We start from the raw sequence: 13,626 nt of genomic DNA, 5'->3' as shown, positions 1-13,626 counted from the left end.
TTTCTTCGAAAACAGAGGAACCGAACGGAATGCCCACCCCTATTGACTAGAATGTGGATTCAATATTGCTAAAGATGAACGATCAACCAACATGGCCGTATGGATGGTACATAACGCATGCATTCAGCCAACACCTTTCTCTTTTCCCAAGATCATAGCATAGATAGATAGATTGATTGATTGAGAGACAACCTCCGATGGTACAGTATGTGTTGTGGGGTTCTAGGGGTACCCACAGCCGGGTGGCGGAACGCACCCGCCTATTCCCAGTGAGGGAGTACTCGGGGAAGTACTAGACGATGGGGCTGGATCTACGCTGAGACAAAGACTCAAGAACACACGATTTAGAGTGGTTCGGGCCGCCGGAGCGTAATACCCTACGTCCACTGGGAGATGTATTGTTCTTGGTGGTGTGTATGAACCTATCCTCTGCTGGCCTTGGCTCTTGCCCAGCCTGAGGTTTTCTAGCGGCGCCCCCTCCTTTTATAGATTAAGGGGGAGCGGATACATAGAACGTTGATGCCCCGACAGGTGGGCCCAACGTGACTGTGGCTACAGTGGTAGCGAATCTTTCCTCCGATATGCGTACTGCTGCTCCTCTGACTCAGGGGGGTCTTCTCTTGTCCCATCAGCGAGGCGCCCGTTGGAGTAGCGTAGCTTGCGGCGTGGCCTGCTGAGGCTATTATGTAGCGTCATAATGAGCGAAGCCGAGCCGTCGTATCCATCTGTCACGGCAGGCTGGCAGATGCGGTATGGGCGGCGCCAGCGGCTTCACTGCCTTGGTAATACGCGATCAATAGTGTCCCCTGGTCAATGAAACGCCTCAGCTTCTGTCATATCAATGCAGACGTCCACCAACCGCAATGAATGCAATGGTGGGTGAACGTTAGTAAGGAAACCCAAACAGCCATATCTTGCAGACACGTGGCGTCCCCAGACCACCCCGACGCGGGGTGCCGATTTCTTCCCTTAGTAAGGGGTCCGGTTACTATACAGGGGGTCCGGGACCCCATGAGGGGTCCGGGACCCTGCGGGGGTCCGGTCTCCTTGGGAGGTCCGGAGCCCCGGCTTCTTGCGCACGAGTTCCTGCCTCTTCCGGGACACGTGGTGTCTCCGGACCTTTCCCAACTGTGGAACGGTCCGGGCCGCTGCTGGGAGAACAGGACTCCGGACCGCAGGGGTCCGGCTGTTTGGATGTAGTTAAGGATAACTACAAGATCCTTGCCTAGACACAGCAAGAGGGGGTATCCCTGCTATAGGGTACCGACAGTGGCCCCCGGGCCCACCTCGGGAGAGGTACGAACCCGCGGGTGGGGCCACTATCAGGATGGGTTTCTACGCAACTTGATCGCGTTGATGTGCTCGTGTAGAGAGCGGGAGTCCCGGACCCCTGAGGCCGGTACACCTGTTGCCAGATTTAGGTACTAGAGTGCTCTCCATAGGGCGACGAAGGTGTAGGCTTAGGGTACGGAACTAAGCTAAGCGGCTACACAGACTTCGGATCGCTCCGGGAGCAAGCACCACTTCCCGGACCCGGCTTTTGTCGACCGTGGCGAGCGGTCTCCGCCGGAGCGGGCCACCGGAGTGGACTTGGAGCGACCGTGGCGAGCGGTCTCCGCCGGAGCGGGCCACCGGAGTGGACTTGGAGCGACCGTGGCGAGCGGTCTCCGCCGAAGCGGGCCACCGGAGTGGACTTGGGCGACCGTGGCGAGCGGTCTCCGCCGGAGCGGGCCACCGGAGTGGACTTGGACGACCGTGGCGAGCGGTCTCCGCCGGAGCGGGCCACCGGAGTGGACTTGGAGCGACCGTGGCGAGCGGTCTCCGCCGGAGCGGGCCACCGGAGTGGACTTGGAGCGACCGTGGCGAGCGGTCTCCGCCGGAGCGGGCCACCGGAGTGGACTTGGGCGACCGTGGCGAGCGGTCTCCGCCGGAGCGGGCCACCGGAGTGGACTTGGAGCAACCGTTGCTGACGATCTGATGAAGCATGCTACCAGACCTCATAGTAAGGTGTAAAGAAACCAAGCCTTATACTAGAAGGGAGCCCGGGACCTCTAAGGACAGCAGTCCTGGATACTAGAGTACTTGTAACAGGGTAGTGAAGTACGTAAACTTAGGGTACATTACCAGGCTAAGCTACGCGGAGCTTCTCTACCCCAGGATACAAGCACCACTTCTCCAGAGCAGGTCCTCAGGGGTCCGGACTGCCTTCCAGCTAGAAGGGGTGTCTTCACCTGACCATAGCTAGCAGCTTAATTTGAATTGTTAGCAACAAGGGAAACTCCGTTCAAGAGGAAAGAATAGTTAAACCAAGGCGAATAAATGTAACCCAGGGCGGAGCCTAGGTAAAACCGAGAAAGAAAATCTCCTTTATTATTGTGGTTGTCACGGTATACATCAGAGGTCGGGATTACGAGGTCGGACCTCCACCGCTCCGGACCGTTTTTTGCCTGTTTGTGTGATAGGGCCAGAGGTCGGGTTTACAAGGTCGGACCTTGACCGCTCTGGACACACACGTAGGCGCCACGTTATTACAAAGGAGGAATTCTCTTAGTCTTTTCTTAGGAGTAACCTACGGCTGCATGCTATACAGCGTGTTCTTCTTCGGAGGTGAATGCGCCCTGGACGTGCCTGAACCGCATCATCCAGCATCACCTCGGGAGCTCGGGGGACCCCTCCTTGCCTAAGAGCTGTCACATGCTTACATGGCATGAGACAAATTCTTTGGCTTTGAATGGAAGAGGCCCCCTCCCCCTGCCGTCGCCGTTGCCGATGGAAACCAGAGCCCTTGCGCAGCAGATGGACCGGTGCGACGCGTGGAGAAGTGCGGTCATTCGCCGGCTTGTCCTTGGTGCTAGCGCCAGGGGCCCCCGCGCGAGGTGGCGGGGTCCTGTCTGCAGCAGCACCGAGCAACGCTGAGGTGGATCTCCGGTGCTGGAGACGGCAGGACGACACGGTCCACTTCCTCCGGGATGGCCGTCGGCTCCAGGCTCCATGTTGAGAGGAAGCCTTGAGCCGACACCATGCCACCGCAGAGGAGGTGTGGCCGTTGCTTGAGAGAAAACCTTGAGTCGACGTAGGGGCAGCAGCACCCAGCGGCGCCTCCGTTGTGCGCCGCTACGCCGGCTCCGAGGTGTCGCAGTGGCGACGCACAGCAGGCGTCGCTGTCGTGCGCCGCCGCACCGAGGGTGTTGCCGCGCCGGTGCCAAGACAGGTGGAGTGAGTGTGGCCCTGCCTTCCTTCATCTTCAAGTTCGTCGTTGCAGAGGAAGAACACAGCCCAGAGGCCTGAAGATCCAACCTGCGCCTGACGCTCCCCACGGACGGCGCCAAAATGTTGTGGGGTTCTAGGGGTACCCACAGCCGGGTGGCGGAACGCACCCGCCTATTCCCAGTGAGGGAGTACTCGGGGAAGTACTAGACGATGGGGCTGGATCTACACTGAGACAAGGACTCAAGAACACACGATTTAGAGTGGTTCGGGCCGCCGGAGCGTAATACCCTACGTCCACTGGGAGATGTATTGTTCTTGGTGGTGTGTATGAACCTATCCTCTGCTGGCCTTGGCTCTTGCCCAGCCTGAGGTTTTCTAGCGGCGCCCCCTCCTTTTATAGATCAAGGGGGAGCGGATACATAGAACGTTGATGCCCCGACAGGTGGGCCCAACGTGACTGTGGCTACAGTGGTAGCGAATCTTTCCTCCGATATGCGTACTGCTGCTCCTCTGACTCAGGGGGGTCTTCTCTTGTCCCATCAGCGAGGCGCCCGTTGGAGTAGCGTAGCTTGCGGCGTGGCCTGCTGAGGCTATTATGTAGCGTCATAATGGGCGAAGCCGAGCCGTCGTATCCATCTGTCACGGCAGGCTGGCAGATGCGGTATGGGCGGCGCCAGCGGCTTCACTGCCTTGGTAATACGCGATCAATAGTGTCCCCTGGTCAATGAAACGCCTCAGCTTCTGTCATATCAATGCAGACGTCCACCAACCGCAATGAATGCAATGGTGGGTGAACGTTAGTAAGGAAACCCAAACAGCCATATCTTGCAGACACGTGGCGTCCCCAGACCACCCCGACGCGGGGTGCCGATTTCTTCCCTTAGTGAGGGGTCCGGTTACTATACAGGGGGTCCGGGACCCCATGAGGGGTCCGGGACCCTGCGGGGGTCCGGTCTCCTTGGGAGGTCCGGAGCTCCGGCTTCTTGCGCACGAGTTCCTGCCTCTTCCGGGACACGTGGTGTCTCCGGACCTTTCCCAACTGTGGAACGGTCCGGGCCGCTGCTGGGAGAACAGGACTCCGGACCGCAGGGGTCCGGCTGTTTGGATGTAGTTAAGGATAACTACAAGATCCTTGCCTAGACACAGCAAGAGGGGGTATCCCTGCTACAGGGTACCGACAGTATGTATGTTGCTCTTTTAGAGCAAGTTTTATAAGGGCATGTACAACCCATAGACGGGGTTCCATACCATACAGACAGATATAAAGACAGATGATACAATTCACAGACTGGGTCTGTCTCTAAAGCTGTTTAATGCTTTGCATATAGGTAGGATCAGCTTGTAAATAATTTTTTGTATACCATTGTGTGGCTAGTTGATAGAAATGTATGGAGCATAAATAAGAGCAACAGGATTACAATATTTTTGAGAAACATCAATAATAATTATATTATGCATAGTTCAAACAACTTTCTTGTCTAATTTCCTTTGTTTCCAGCGTTGCCATATGTGCTCATTGTTGGACAGTGGTCTATTCAAAGGGCTGTTGTAAATAGGTGCACCAGCCATATGAAAGTTGTGTGGCTGATTTCTGAAGTAGCCCATGAATCCACTAGATGGACGTGGATCTTTGTCCCTGCACGAAACATAGATAGTATTTCTGTTTTCAGAAAAGAAATCATAAGCAAACATACAACTGGCAGGCCAAGAGCATGGGACATTTCAACACCTTAATTATTTGGCAAATATGTAATGAATTGGGGCCCGAGGTGCAGAGGTAAATTTGGTTCCAAGACTTGGTCCTAAAGGATAAATGCAGATGCAGCCCCAATTCAGAGCAGTAACGCAGAGTTCAGCCCTTCCCATGTTGATTTTTTATTCAGTGTAAACATGACATGAATATGTTAAGTCAGAAGATTGCCCCAAAAATCAAAAGGTCTGATTTCTATAGCTGTAAAAAGTAATTCAATCATCAGGTGTAAAGGTGTACACATCATTTATTTTTTTTTAAAGTACACAATGCACAATTGCACATGAAGTGCATTGAACATGATTGCTTAAGGTAATCAGCTACCGTGAATGCAGTTTCAGATTTCTGAACAGTCAATTCTGAACACCAAAACTTTGCTAACAAGGGCGCTTCCAATTGCAATTTAACAAAGTTGCAACAACTACATTTTTGCTTTTTCTGCCATCCTTCATGTATCTGTTATCTGAATGCAATTTTCGAGTCATTTAGTTTTTGCAGCACGCAAGGCTGCTAAGAAATGCTTTGTTACAAAGCTATCAGCATTAGCAGCAGAGTAAAAGGAAGCAACTGAATCGAAGTTTTAACTACGTAGCACAATACCAGCATCAAACATGATCGAGCACACAATAGCAACACACAATATTGTGGAGTAATAATAACAGAAAAAAGTGCACTGCGAGCTATGTGTTTTGAGTGATTACCATGATCCCGGAGAAGAGGGATCACTGCTGGCCGCATCAAACCAAGCTGGAGACGGTGAAGGAGGGAACGGAAATCCATCCATGGACATCTCAGGCGCACCAAATTGGAGACGAGGAGGGTGCGAGGTGCAGAATGATGAGCGGATTGGGGGAAGTGGTGACCGGATCCTCACGGCAGCGTGCCAGCTCACGTGTGCGGCCTTGCGGTCGGGGCGCCGTGGCGGCGACGAGCTGCTGCTCGAGCTCGGCGATGGTGGTTCGTGCGCCCCTGCCGCTTCTTGGCTGCTTCGGCCTCCCGCTGCAGGCGGAGCCGCGCGGCGGCGCGCCAGCTCACACCTGCGGCCTTGCGGTCAGTGCGTCGCAGTAGCGACGAGCTGCTGCTCGAGCTCGGCGAGGCGGCGGTTCTCGGCGCGGCGGGAGCTGCACACGTGCAGCCGTCGTCAAGGTGGAGCCGCGCGCTGGGAGGAATCGTTGCCACCAGCTCCGCTCGCGAACTTCTCTGCGTGAGGTGCAGATAGATCTGGATTGGGGGAAGTCAGAGCCGGGAGATGGATATGGATTTGGGGGGGTGGAGATGGATTTGGCGCGAAAAACTCCCGCGCGCCCAATACTGCTCGATTGTGGCCATCGGCCGCTGCCCGCGCGGGATCCAAGCGCGTCGTCGTCTCTGGGAGACGAGGCCGTACAAGGGGAGCTGCATCGTCTCCTCCGCCTTGGAGCACGGGACAGGGGCGTCGCCTCGCGAGACGACGGGGAGCTCGTCTCTCGACTGGGCTGGGGGGTTTTCTGAAAAAAAATCATCACGGAGACGGGAAAAAGACGCCCGTTGTACGTGCCCTAAGAAACGCCGGCAGCGGGCTGGGAGAAGGCTCCATGGTGGCGGGCCCATTGGAAATTAATGCGCACTAGCAGTTTTTAGCCAATGGCAGCAGCATTTTGGCCTCTCAACCCGCCTCAGCCGGCGCTTCAGCAACCGCCCACCACCTTCTCTCTCCTGTTTTATCTCTCCTCCACGTAAGCTCTCAACCTTCTATAATACTTGCTCTTAGGTTAAGAGCAAGTATTACAAGGCACACTCAGCTGGCGAAGAGAGCAGCCACATCATCTGAATCCAATGTGGAGGAGCGAGAAACGAGGAAAGAGAATAAAACGAGCGCGTCGGGAGTCGCCGGCGCAAAGCGGGCCCGTGCGCTGCCATTCGCTGCGCTGCTGCTGTGCACACCGCCCATTGGCCGGATGGACTGCGCCGCTCGCTGCCGCTCCTGCTCCAGCATTTAATGCTCACCCACGCTGGCTTTCTTTTCGCCGGCTGCTAGCGCAACAGTAAAACTTGCTCTAAGGCTGCGCGCTATTTTACGCAAACACCCCGCTAATAAAAAACTATTTAAATTGCGGCGCCCAAGCCCACCTCTATCTCCTCCCTCGCCCATGCCCATTTCAATTCCCCTTTCCTCTTCTCTCGCCTCCCCCCTTCTCTGCAATTGCTTGCAAAAATAGGCTGCTAGTAGCGGCGGCGCCGGCCCTCGCCACCCAAATATTCCGCGGAGAACCCACCCACTCGCTGCCTGCAATCGCCTCCCCATCCCCACCCCCCCGCGCGGGCCTCCTAACCCTAGTCCTCGTCCCGTCCCCCCATGGCGGCGTGAACGGCCGCCGTACGGATCGCGCGGGATATGCAGGGCGGTGTCGCGGCTGCTGCTGCTGCTGCTGCTGCGGCGGCCGCGGCGACGGTGACCACGGCGGTGGCGCCTCCAGTGGCCCCGGCCCCTGCGGCCGCGACCGCTCACGCGGCGGTGGGTAACGGCGGGGCGGCCGCCGCGCCGCCGCCGCCCTTCCTCATGAAGACCTACGAGATGGTCGACGACCCGGCCACGGACGACGTCGTGTCCTGGGGCCCCGGGAACAACAGCTTCATCGTCTGGAACACGCCCGAGTTCGCCAGGGACCTCCTGCCCAAGTACTTCAAGCACAGCAACTTCTCCTCCTTCGTCAGGCAGCTCAACACATATGTAAGTCACCGCACACGCTTACTTTCTGCCTCTGCTTGGTTAGTCTACGCTTCAGACAATGGGATAGCAGTCTCGACAAATAAATCCATCCACAAGGGTCAAAGGATAGACGGTGACAACTTGAATGGATCCTGTGTGCTTCTAACATGTTTTAACTCTTCTCAAGTTCAGAATGGCAGCTGCTACATACTGCAGCATTTGTTTCACAGCCAGATTTCCTTAGACCTCCTAGGTTTTATCAGTCAATTAGCATCACTGCCTGTTTGTGACCGACCAGACTGAAACTTGGAATATTGCCTTCCGAAATTCTACCTACTACAAATTCTATCTACTACATGGCTCGTAGTTTATCAGCTCTGATTTTTTCTTCAAGGTAAATTCTACCACGTGGCCACTTATTTGCTCGAGGAAGATTCTTCTTTAGATACTGAGATCATACGGTTAATCTGACACTTCAGCACGCCACTTGCTCAGTATGCTCATGAACTTTGTCATCTGTCAAACTGAGCACCATCCTATAGAAAGTCAAAGATCTGTTGGGTTGAGTTGGTGGCATCAAAGTTTCAGGCCTGCTAGTGCCTTTCTTAAAATAATTTGCTTGTTGGATGCTTCTATTTGTTTGCTACTTTTACCTACTAGAGTCACCTCTTGACATAAGCACATGGAGCTGACTAGTTCTGTATGTACCCTTTACATTTTATACCCAACATGTATTTCTTAACCGCCAAAAGAATTCATAGATTCAGTACTGCATATGATCCATAATACTAGATTCGTATTATGTTTGGGTACATTTGTCTTTTAGATACTCATTTGTTATCATTCAAGGTTGCACCTCACACCACGATACCTAAAGGGACAACAGCACTGCCTCCATCAGGATGTGCACCCTGTTCGACCCTCACCCTCCAATGGGGACAATGTCCTAGGCCCCGGAACTCGCATTCGACCTCAATCCCTGTGACTATGGCGTAGAATTGTTCCTGCATTATACTTCAGAACCAGTTCAAGCCTGTGCAGTTATGAGATGCCAACGTCTAGATACGTAGGAACAGTTGACTGTTTATGTTGCATGGTTACACGCTATTTCTGGTTTCTGATTTAGCCATAGAACAAGCAACTTGTCTCTTGTTAAGTAGACAATAAATGCTGCTGAAAAGAGACCTCATGAGTTTATGTGAATATAAATCATAAACTGTTATTTGTAAGCTAAGAATATTTCTGGCCCCATTCAGGTGCATGTTGTGCTGTTGTATTTGTCTCCTCTGCTTATTGATATTTGAATAAGGCATAAAACCACATTCTTTTGGAATTTACATTTAGATTGTTAATTTCTGAGGCTTTTAATCAGACCTGAATACACCATTACTGACTCTGTATGTCACTATCAGATATTTTGCACCAATAACCTGCCTGCACTTTATAACCCTATGGAGTTGTAAAATAAAAATAAAAATATGCTCTGTGCGACCCTATGCTGAATTTTTTTTCGGTTTTGTATTTCTTTAGCTTGTTTTCTGAGCTAGTGATTGCTCATTGTTGAACTATCCCCTGCATCAGGAATTCAGAATAACTCAATTCTTTTTGATTTTATGTTTACATCTTCATAAGATTGTCTTTAGTTTAATTACTTGCACATAAGTTTAACTACATGCACTCTATTGACAGCCAACAGTAAGATTCTCTCTGACTTTATTGCACTCTTATGATCTCATTGCTGCCTTTTGATCAGGGGTTTAGAAAGGTTGATCCAGACAGATGGGAATTTGCAAATGAGGGTTTTCTGAGAGGACAAAAACATCTATTGAAGACTATCAACAGAAGGAAACCATCGTTGCAGGGGAACAGCCAGCCGCAGCAGCCCCAATTGCAGAACGCTCCTTTGCCAGCCTGTGTTGAGGTCGGTAAATTTGGGCTGGAGGAAGAGATAGAACGGCTGAAAAGGGATAAGAATGTTCTTATGCAAGAGCTTGTCAGGCTGAGACAGCAACAGCAGACAACTGACCATCAGCTGCAGACTTTGGGGAAGCGTCTTCAAGGGATGGAGTCACGGCAGCAACAGATGATGTCTTTCCTGGCCAAAGCAATGCAAAGTCCTGGTTTCCTAGCACAGTTCGTACAGCAAAATGAGAACAGCAGGAGGAGAATAGTAGCCGTGAACAAGAAGAGGAGGCTGCCCAAGCAAGATGACGGCCTAGACTCTGAAAGTGCTTCTGCCTCATTGGACGGTCAAATTGTCAAGTATCAGCCTATGATCAACGAAGCTGCCAAAGCAATGCTGAGGAAGATCCTAAAGCTAGATGTTTCACATAGATTTGAATCTGTGGGCAATTCAGATAATTTTCTACTGGAGAATTATCTGCCAGCCGCTCAAGGTTTTGACAGCTCTTCGTCGACCAGAAATTCTGGGGTAACCCTTGCAGAGGTTCCAGCTAACTCAGGTTTGCCGTATGTGGCTGCGAGCTCTGGGCTTTCAGCTATCTGTTCGTCTTCAGTGGCTCCTGAAATCCAGTGTCCAGTTGTTTTGGACAACAGCTCATCCAACCAAGTTCCCAACATGAGTGTTGTGCCTCCTGTTTCAAAGCCTATAGCACCAGGGAGTGATATCACTATTCCGGAATTCCCAGATCTGGCTGACATAGTATCTGATGACTCTGATATTCCTGGAGGACCCTTTGGGATGCCTGGACCTGAGTTTCCCCTGGCCGAAGAGGGTGATGACAGTGTCCCCATCGAGACTGATGAGATTTTGTACAATGATGAGACTCAGAAGCTGCCAGCAATTGTCGATTCCTTCTGGGAGCAGTTCCTGGTTGGCAGCCCTCTATCTGTTGATAACGATGAAGTTGATTCAGGTGTACTAGATACAAGGGAGACACTACCGGAGAATGGATGGAAAAAAGTGGAGCACGTGGCTAACCTTACGGAACAGATGGGCCTTCTATCACCAAATCACAGGGGGTGAGATGTATTATCCTAAGGTAGGCTGGTAATAAGCTTTGGAAGCGTCGCCTACCCTTTTTGTTAATGTTTAAGATTGTCCTTATTGCTGAAATGATATGCTGATATATCAACCACTCAACCTATATGCGGGGGGATTCAATGTTCCACCCATGAATGATCTTGGTACGCTCCAGGAATTCACCTGCTTGTATCTAGGTTTGGCAGGCTTGAGAACAGAACAATGGTAACTTGTCAAATCTGCATGATTATTGCTGATAGTTTGTATTTTTGTTGCCATGTTACCTGGTTGCAATTAACATCGGGCAGGGGCAGTACTGACACTGTATTCATCCAGAGGCTAGCGAAAGCTTGGGTTGCTTTCACTTGCAGCCACAGTAGGTGAAGGTGGGAGATCGATTTTCGTAGCCTCATTAAACTGAATTGACTTTAGATGTTTGACAAGACTTTGAAAACTGAAATATTGATTCCTCCCATCCGTTTATTTCTTTTCAGCCAATAAGACCATGAAAGCAAAGTAACTGATGTTACAGCATTGCTCTTTTTTTTTCTCTCTGTCTGATAGCTAATGTAAGAAGACATTATTACATTCACAACCCTGTAGTATGCTCAGTTTCTTGATGACCTTTCTTTGATGATGACCCTGATATGGTATGGACCCAGTCAAGTGCTCTCCTGCCGTCCTTTGTAAACCCACCCAAACCCTTGAACCGAAGACCTTAACCTTGGGCGTGGATTTCCATTGCAGTTAAAGATTGCTAACAGACCTTGCTGTAGTAGTAGTTGGGAGGCACAGAACTCGGTCGCCGACCACTACTCTACACACATCAGTAGTACAACAAACAGTCGCAGGAAATGGGAGGTGGTTTTCAGCAACCCACACTAGAAACTGTGCGCGGCTTTTGCCGCGCTTGGCCAGTGTCTCATGGTAGACGTAGTTTTGTTACTTCTTAGGATTTTTGGATAATGCTATTTTATAAATTGAAGTATTTGTATATTTTTATTTTTATTTAGAATACACAATACAGCTCGGCATTTACAACACACTACACCCACACCTCTAATCGCACGTACGCAAATCTACCTCTGTGAGCATATTCGAAGACTGAACTGGCGAATCCTCGAGATTGATGAAGACATCACATGCGCCTAGCTATCAACGGGAATGTTATCTACCACTAAAAATACAATGTTAAATCTTAGAATATTCGCTCCCACAGTGAATCAAACTCAAGACCCCAGGTGCTGCTGAGGCACTTGTTACTACTAGGCTACAAATCTTTTCGTGAGATATTTGTAGATGTAATTTTCTTGTTTACATATACTATTCATCCGTAACTAATATTGGACTCCTGCATATATACCATTTGCTTGCCAACATCAGATTTGTCGTTGTAAAAAAAAGCAAAATACACACTTTTATTTGTCTTAGTAAATGTAGATTCCTCTATGTGTGGGTACCAGCCACAAGCTCTGCGTGCAATCTGCTTTTTATATTTACCATGCGTTATGCAACTTTTCACGTGCATGCATAATTGTAGTTGCTTCATATTATTTCTTAAAACTATTATGATCTTTGATACAATGCTAGATTTCCAGCAACACATCGTTCTATTTTGTTAGTTTGTTTTGGAATAGCTTTTGTACCCTTTTGTATGGATTACTTACTTAAATTTGTTTTAGATAATTGTAACATACTAGCATACACAAAATACTGAAATGAGAAGCTGCAAAGCTATTACTCCCTCTTTTCCAAATTGTAAGTCATTTTGACAAATCTAGATGCATATTTTTTGTTATATATTTAGACACAATAATTATCTAGGTGCATAATAAAATCTATATATCTAGATTTGCCAAAACGATCTGTAGTACATTTTGGAGTGCAGTGAGTACTTGTTTTTTCTACATATACCTTAATATATTTCCTTCTCCAAGTCAATCATGATTTTGTGTGAATGTATTGTGCGATTCAGAATATTTGGTATAGAAGAGATATATGCACGGCAAACATTATGGTGGTTTGTGGACAGTCAGTAATATCCATGAGGTGCCGATTTGAAATGTCATCCCATCTACAAATACTAATAATTTGCAAATTATATGAACACGGTTGATATCTGCACTTAGGCCAGTTTAAGTGGAAATGTTATCGACACATGTAAGCATCTAGGCCCTCAAGGTATGTTTCGGTGATTAATGACAACTTTTATTGTGACTAATGAGTTTGTGCAGCTTAATAAATCATTATCGCTCATTTGGTCATATGTCAAAAGAGGCCCCTCAATTTCATTATTCAAAAAGGCGATCTCATATTCGACTCAAGATTATAACAAGACTAAGGATCTTTCTAGTACTAAGTGTCACAAGGTTGAGAAGGACACTTAGATTAGTATAGGTTTTATAGTTTTGTAGAGGTCGCACTATTAAGAGGGGTTAAGGCCAAGTAACTTGAGCATGGATATGATCTTTCAAAAATGGATGCACACTATGGTCACTCAGGTTCTTAGAAGTTCAAATAAGTGGTTTTCAACTCATATCTCAAGAATATTTGGTTTTCATTCAAGACTCAAATCAGAAAAGGTAAAAACAGAAAAAGTTCAATACACCGGTTTAACCGATGCTGACCATTTTCTATACGTCGGTTAAACGCTGTGATCAGTGTCTGGACAGTATTAACACCGGATTAACCGACGATGTTCAAAATTAACATCGGTGCAGTTGTCCAGAGAGTTAGTTTTTCCAGGGTATTTCAAGATTATACTCACCGGTTAAACCGACGATTTGGTTTGAGTTAACGTCGGTGCAGTTGTCTAGAGACTTGGTTTTTCAGTTGATCAGTGGACAACTACACTTACCGGTTAAACCGATGATACGTCGGTTAATCTGCCCATGTTGTAACGGCTAGTTTTCAGAAGGGGCAGTTTACATTCATCGGTTAAACCGACGCTGGCTATTGGAGGATCGTCGGATTAACCGGCGCTACGCAGTTTTC

The 13,626-nt window shown here is 49.4% G+C and overlaps 1 protein-coding gene across 1 annotated transcript; it reads left to right on the top strand.

Moving 5' to 3' along the window:
- Nucleotides 1-7,073: 7,073 nt before the first annotated feature.
- Nucleotides 7,074-10,908, top strand: LOC120687387 (heat stress transcription factor A-1-like). Its single transcript, XM_039969364.1, has 2 exons — nucleotides 7,074-7,670; nucleotides 9,403-10,908. Exons 1-2 carry the CDS (start codon nucleotides 7,335-7,337, stop codon nucleotides 10,633-10,635), a joined length of 1,569 nt encoding a protein of 522 aa, XP_039825298.1. The 5' UTR covers nucleotides 7,074-7,334; the 3' UTR covers nucleotides 10,636-10,908.
- The last annotated feature ends 2,718 nt before the right edge of the window (nucleotides 10,909-13,626 follow it).

This window comes from Panicum virgatum, chromosome 9N (genome assembly GCF_016808335.1).
Source record: "Panicum virgatum strain AP13 chromosome 9N, P.virgatum_v5, whole genome shotgun sequence".
In the NCBI taxonomy this organism is placed as follows: Eukaryota; Viridiplantae; Streptophyta; class Magnoliopsida; order Poales; family Poaceae; genus Panicum; species Panicum virgatum.
The sequence above is the reverse complement of the archived record's forward strand: the minus strand, read 5'-3'. Positions and strand labels throughout refer to the sequence as shown.

Bases quoted from the DNA above. Each gene is read 5' to 3' on its own strand.
- LOC120687387 (XM_039969364.1), top strand. From the start codon at position 7,335: ATGCAGGGCGGTGTCGCGGCTGCTGCTGCTGCTGCTGCTGCGGCGGCC. The intron at 7,671-9,402 runs GTAAGTCACCGC...CCTTTTGATCAG, and splicing joins TCAGGCAGCTCAACACATAT to GGGTTTAGAAAGGTTGATCC.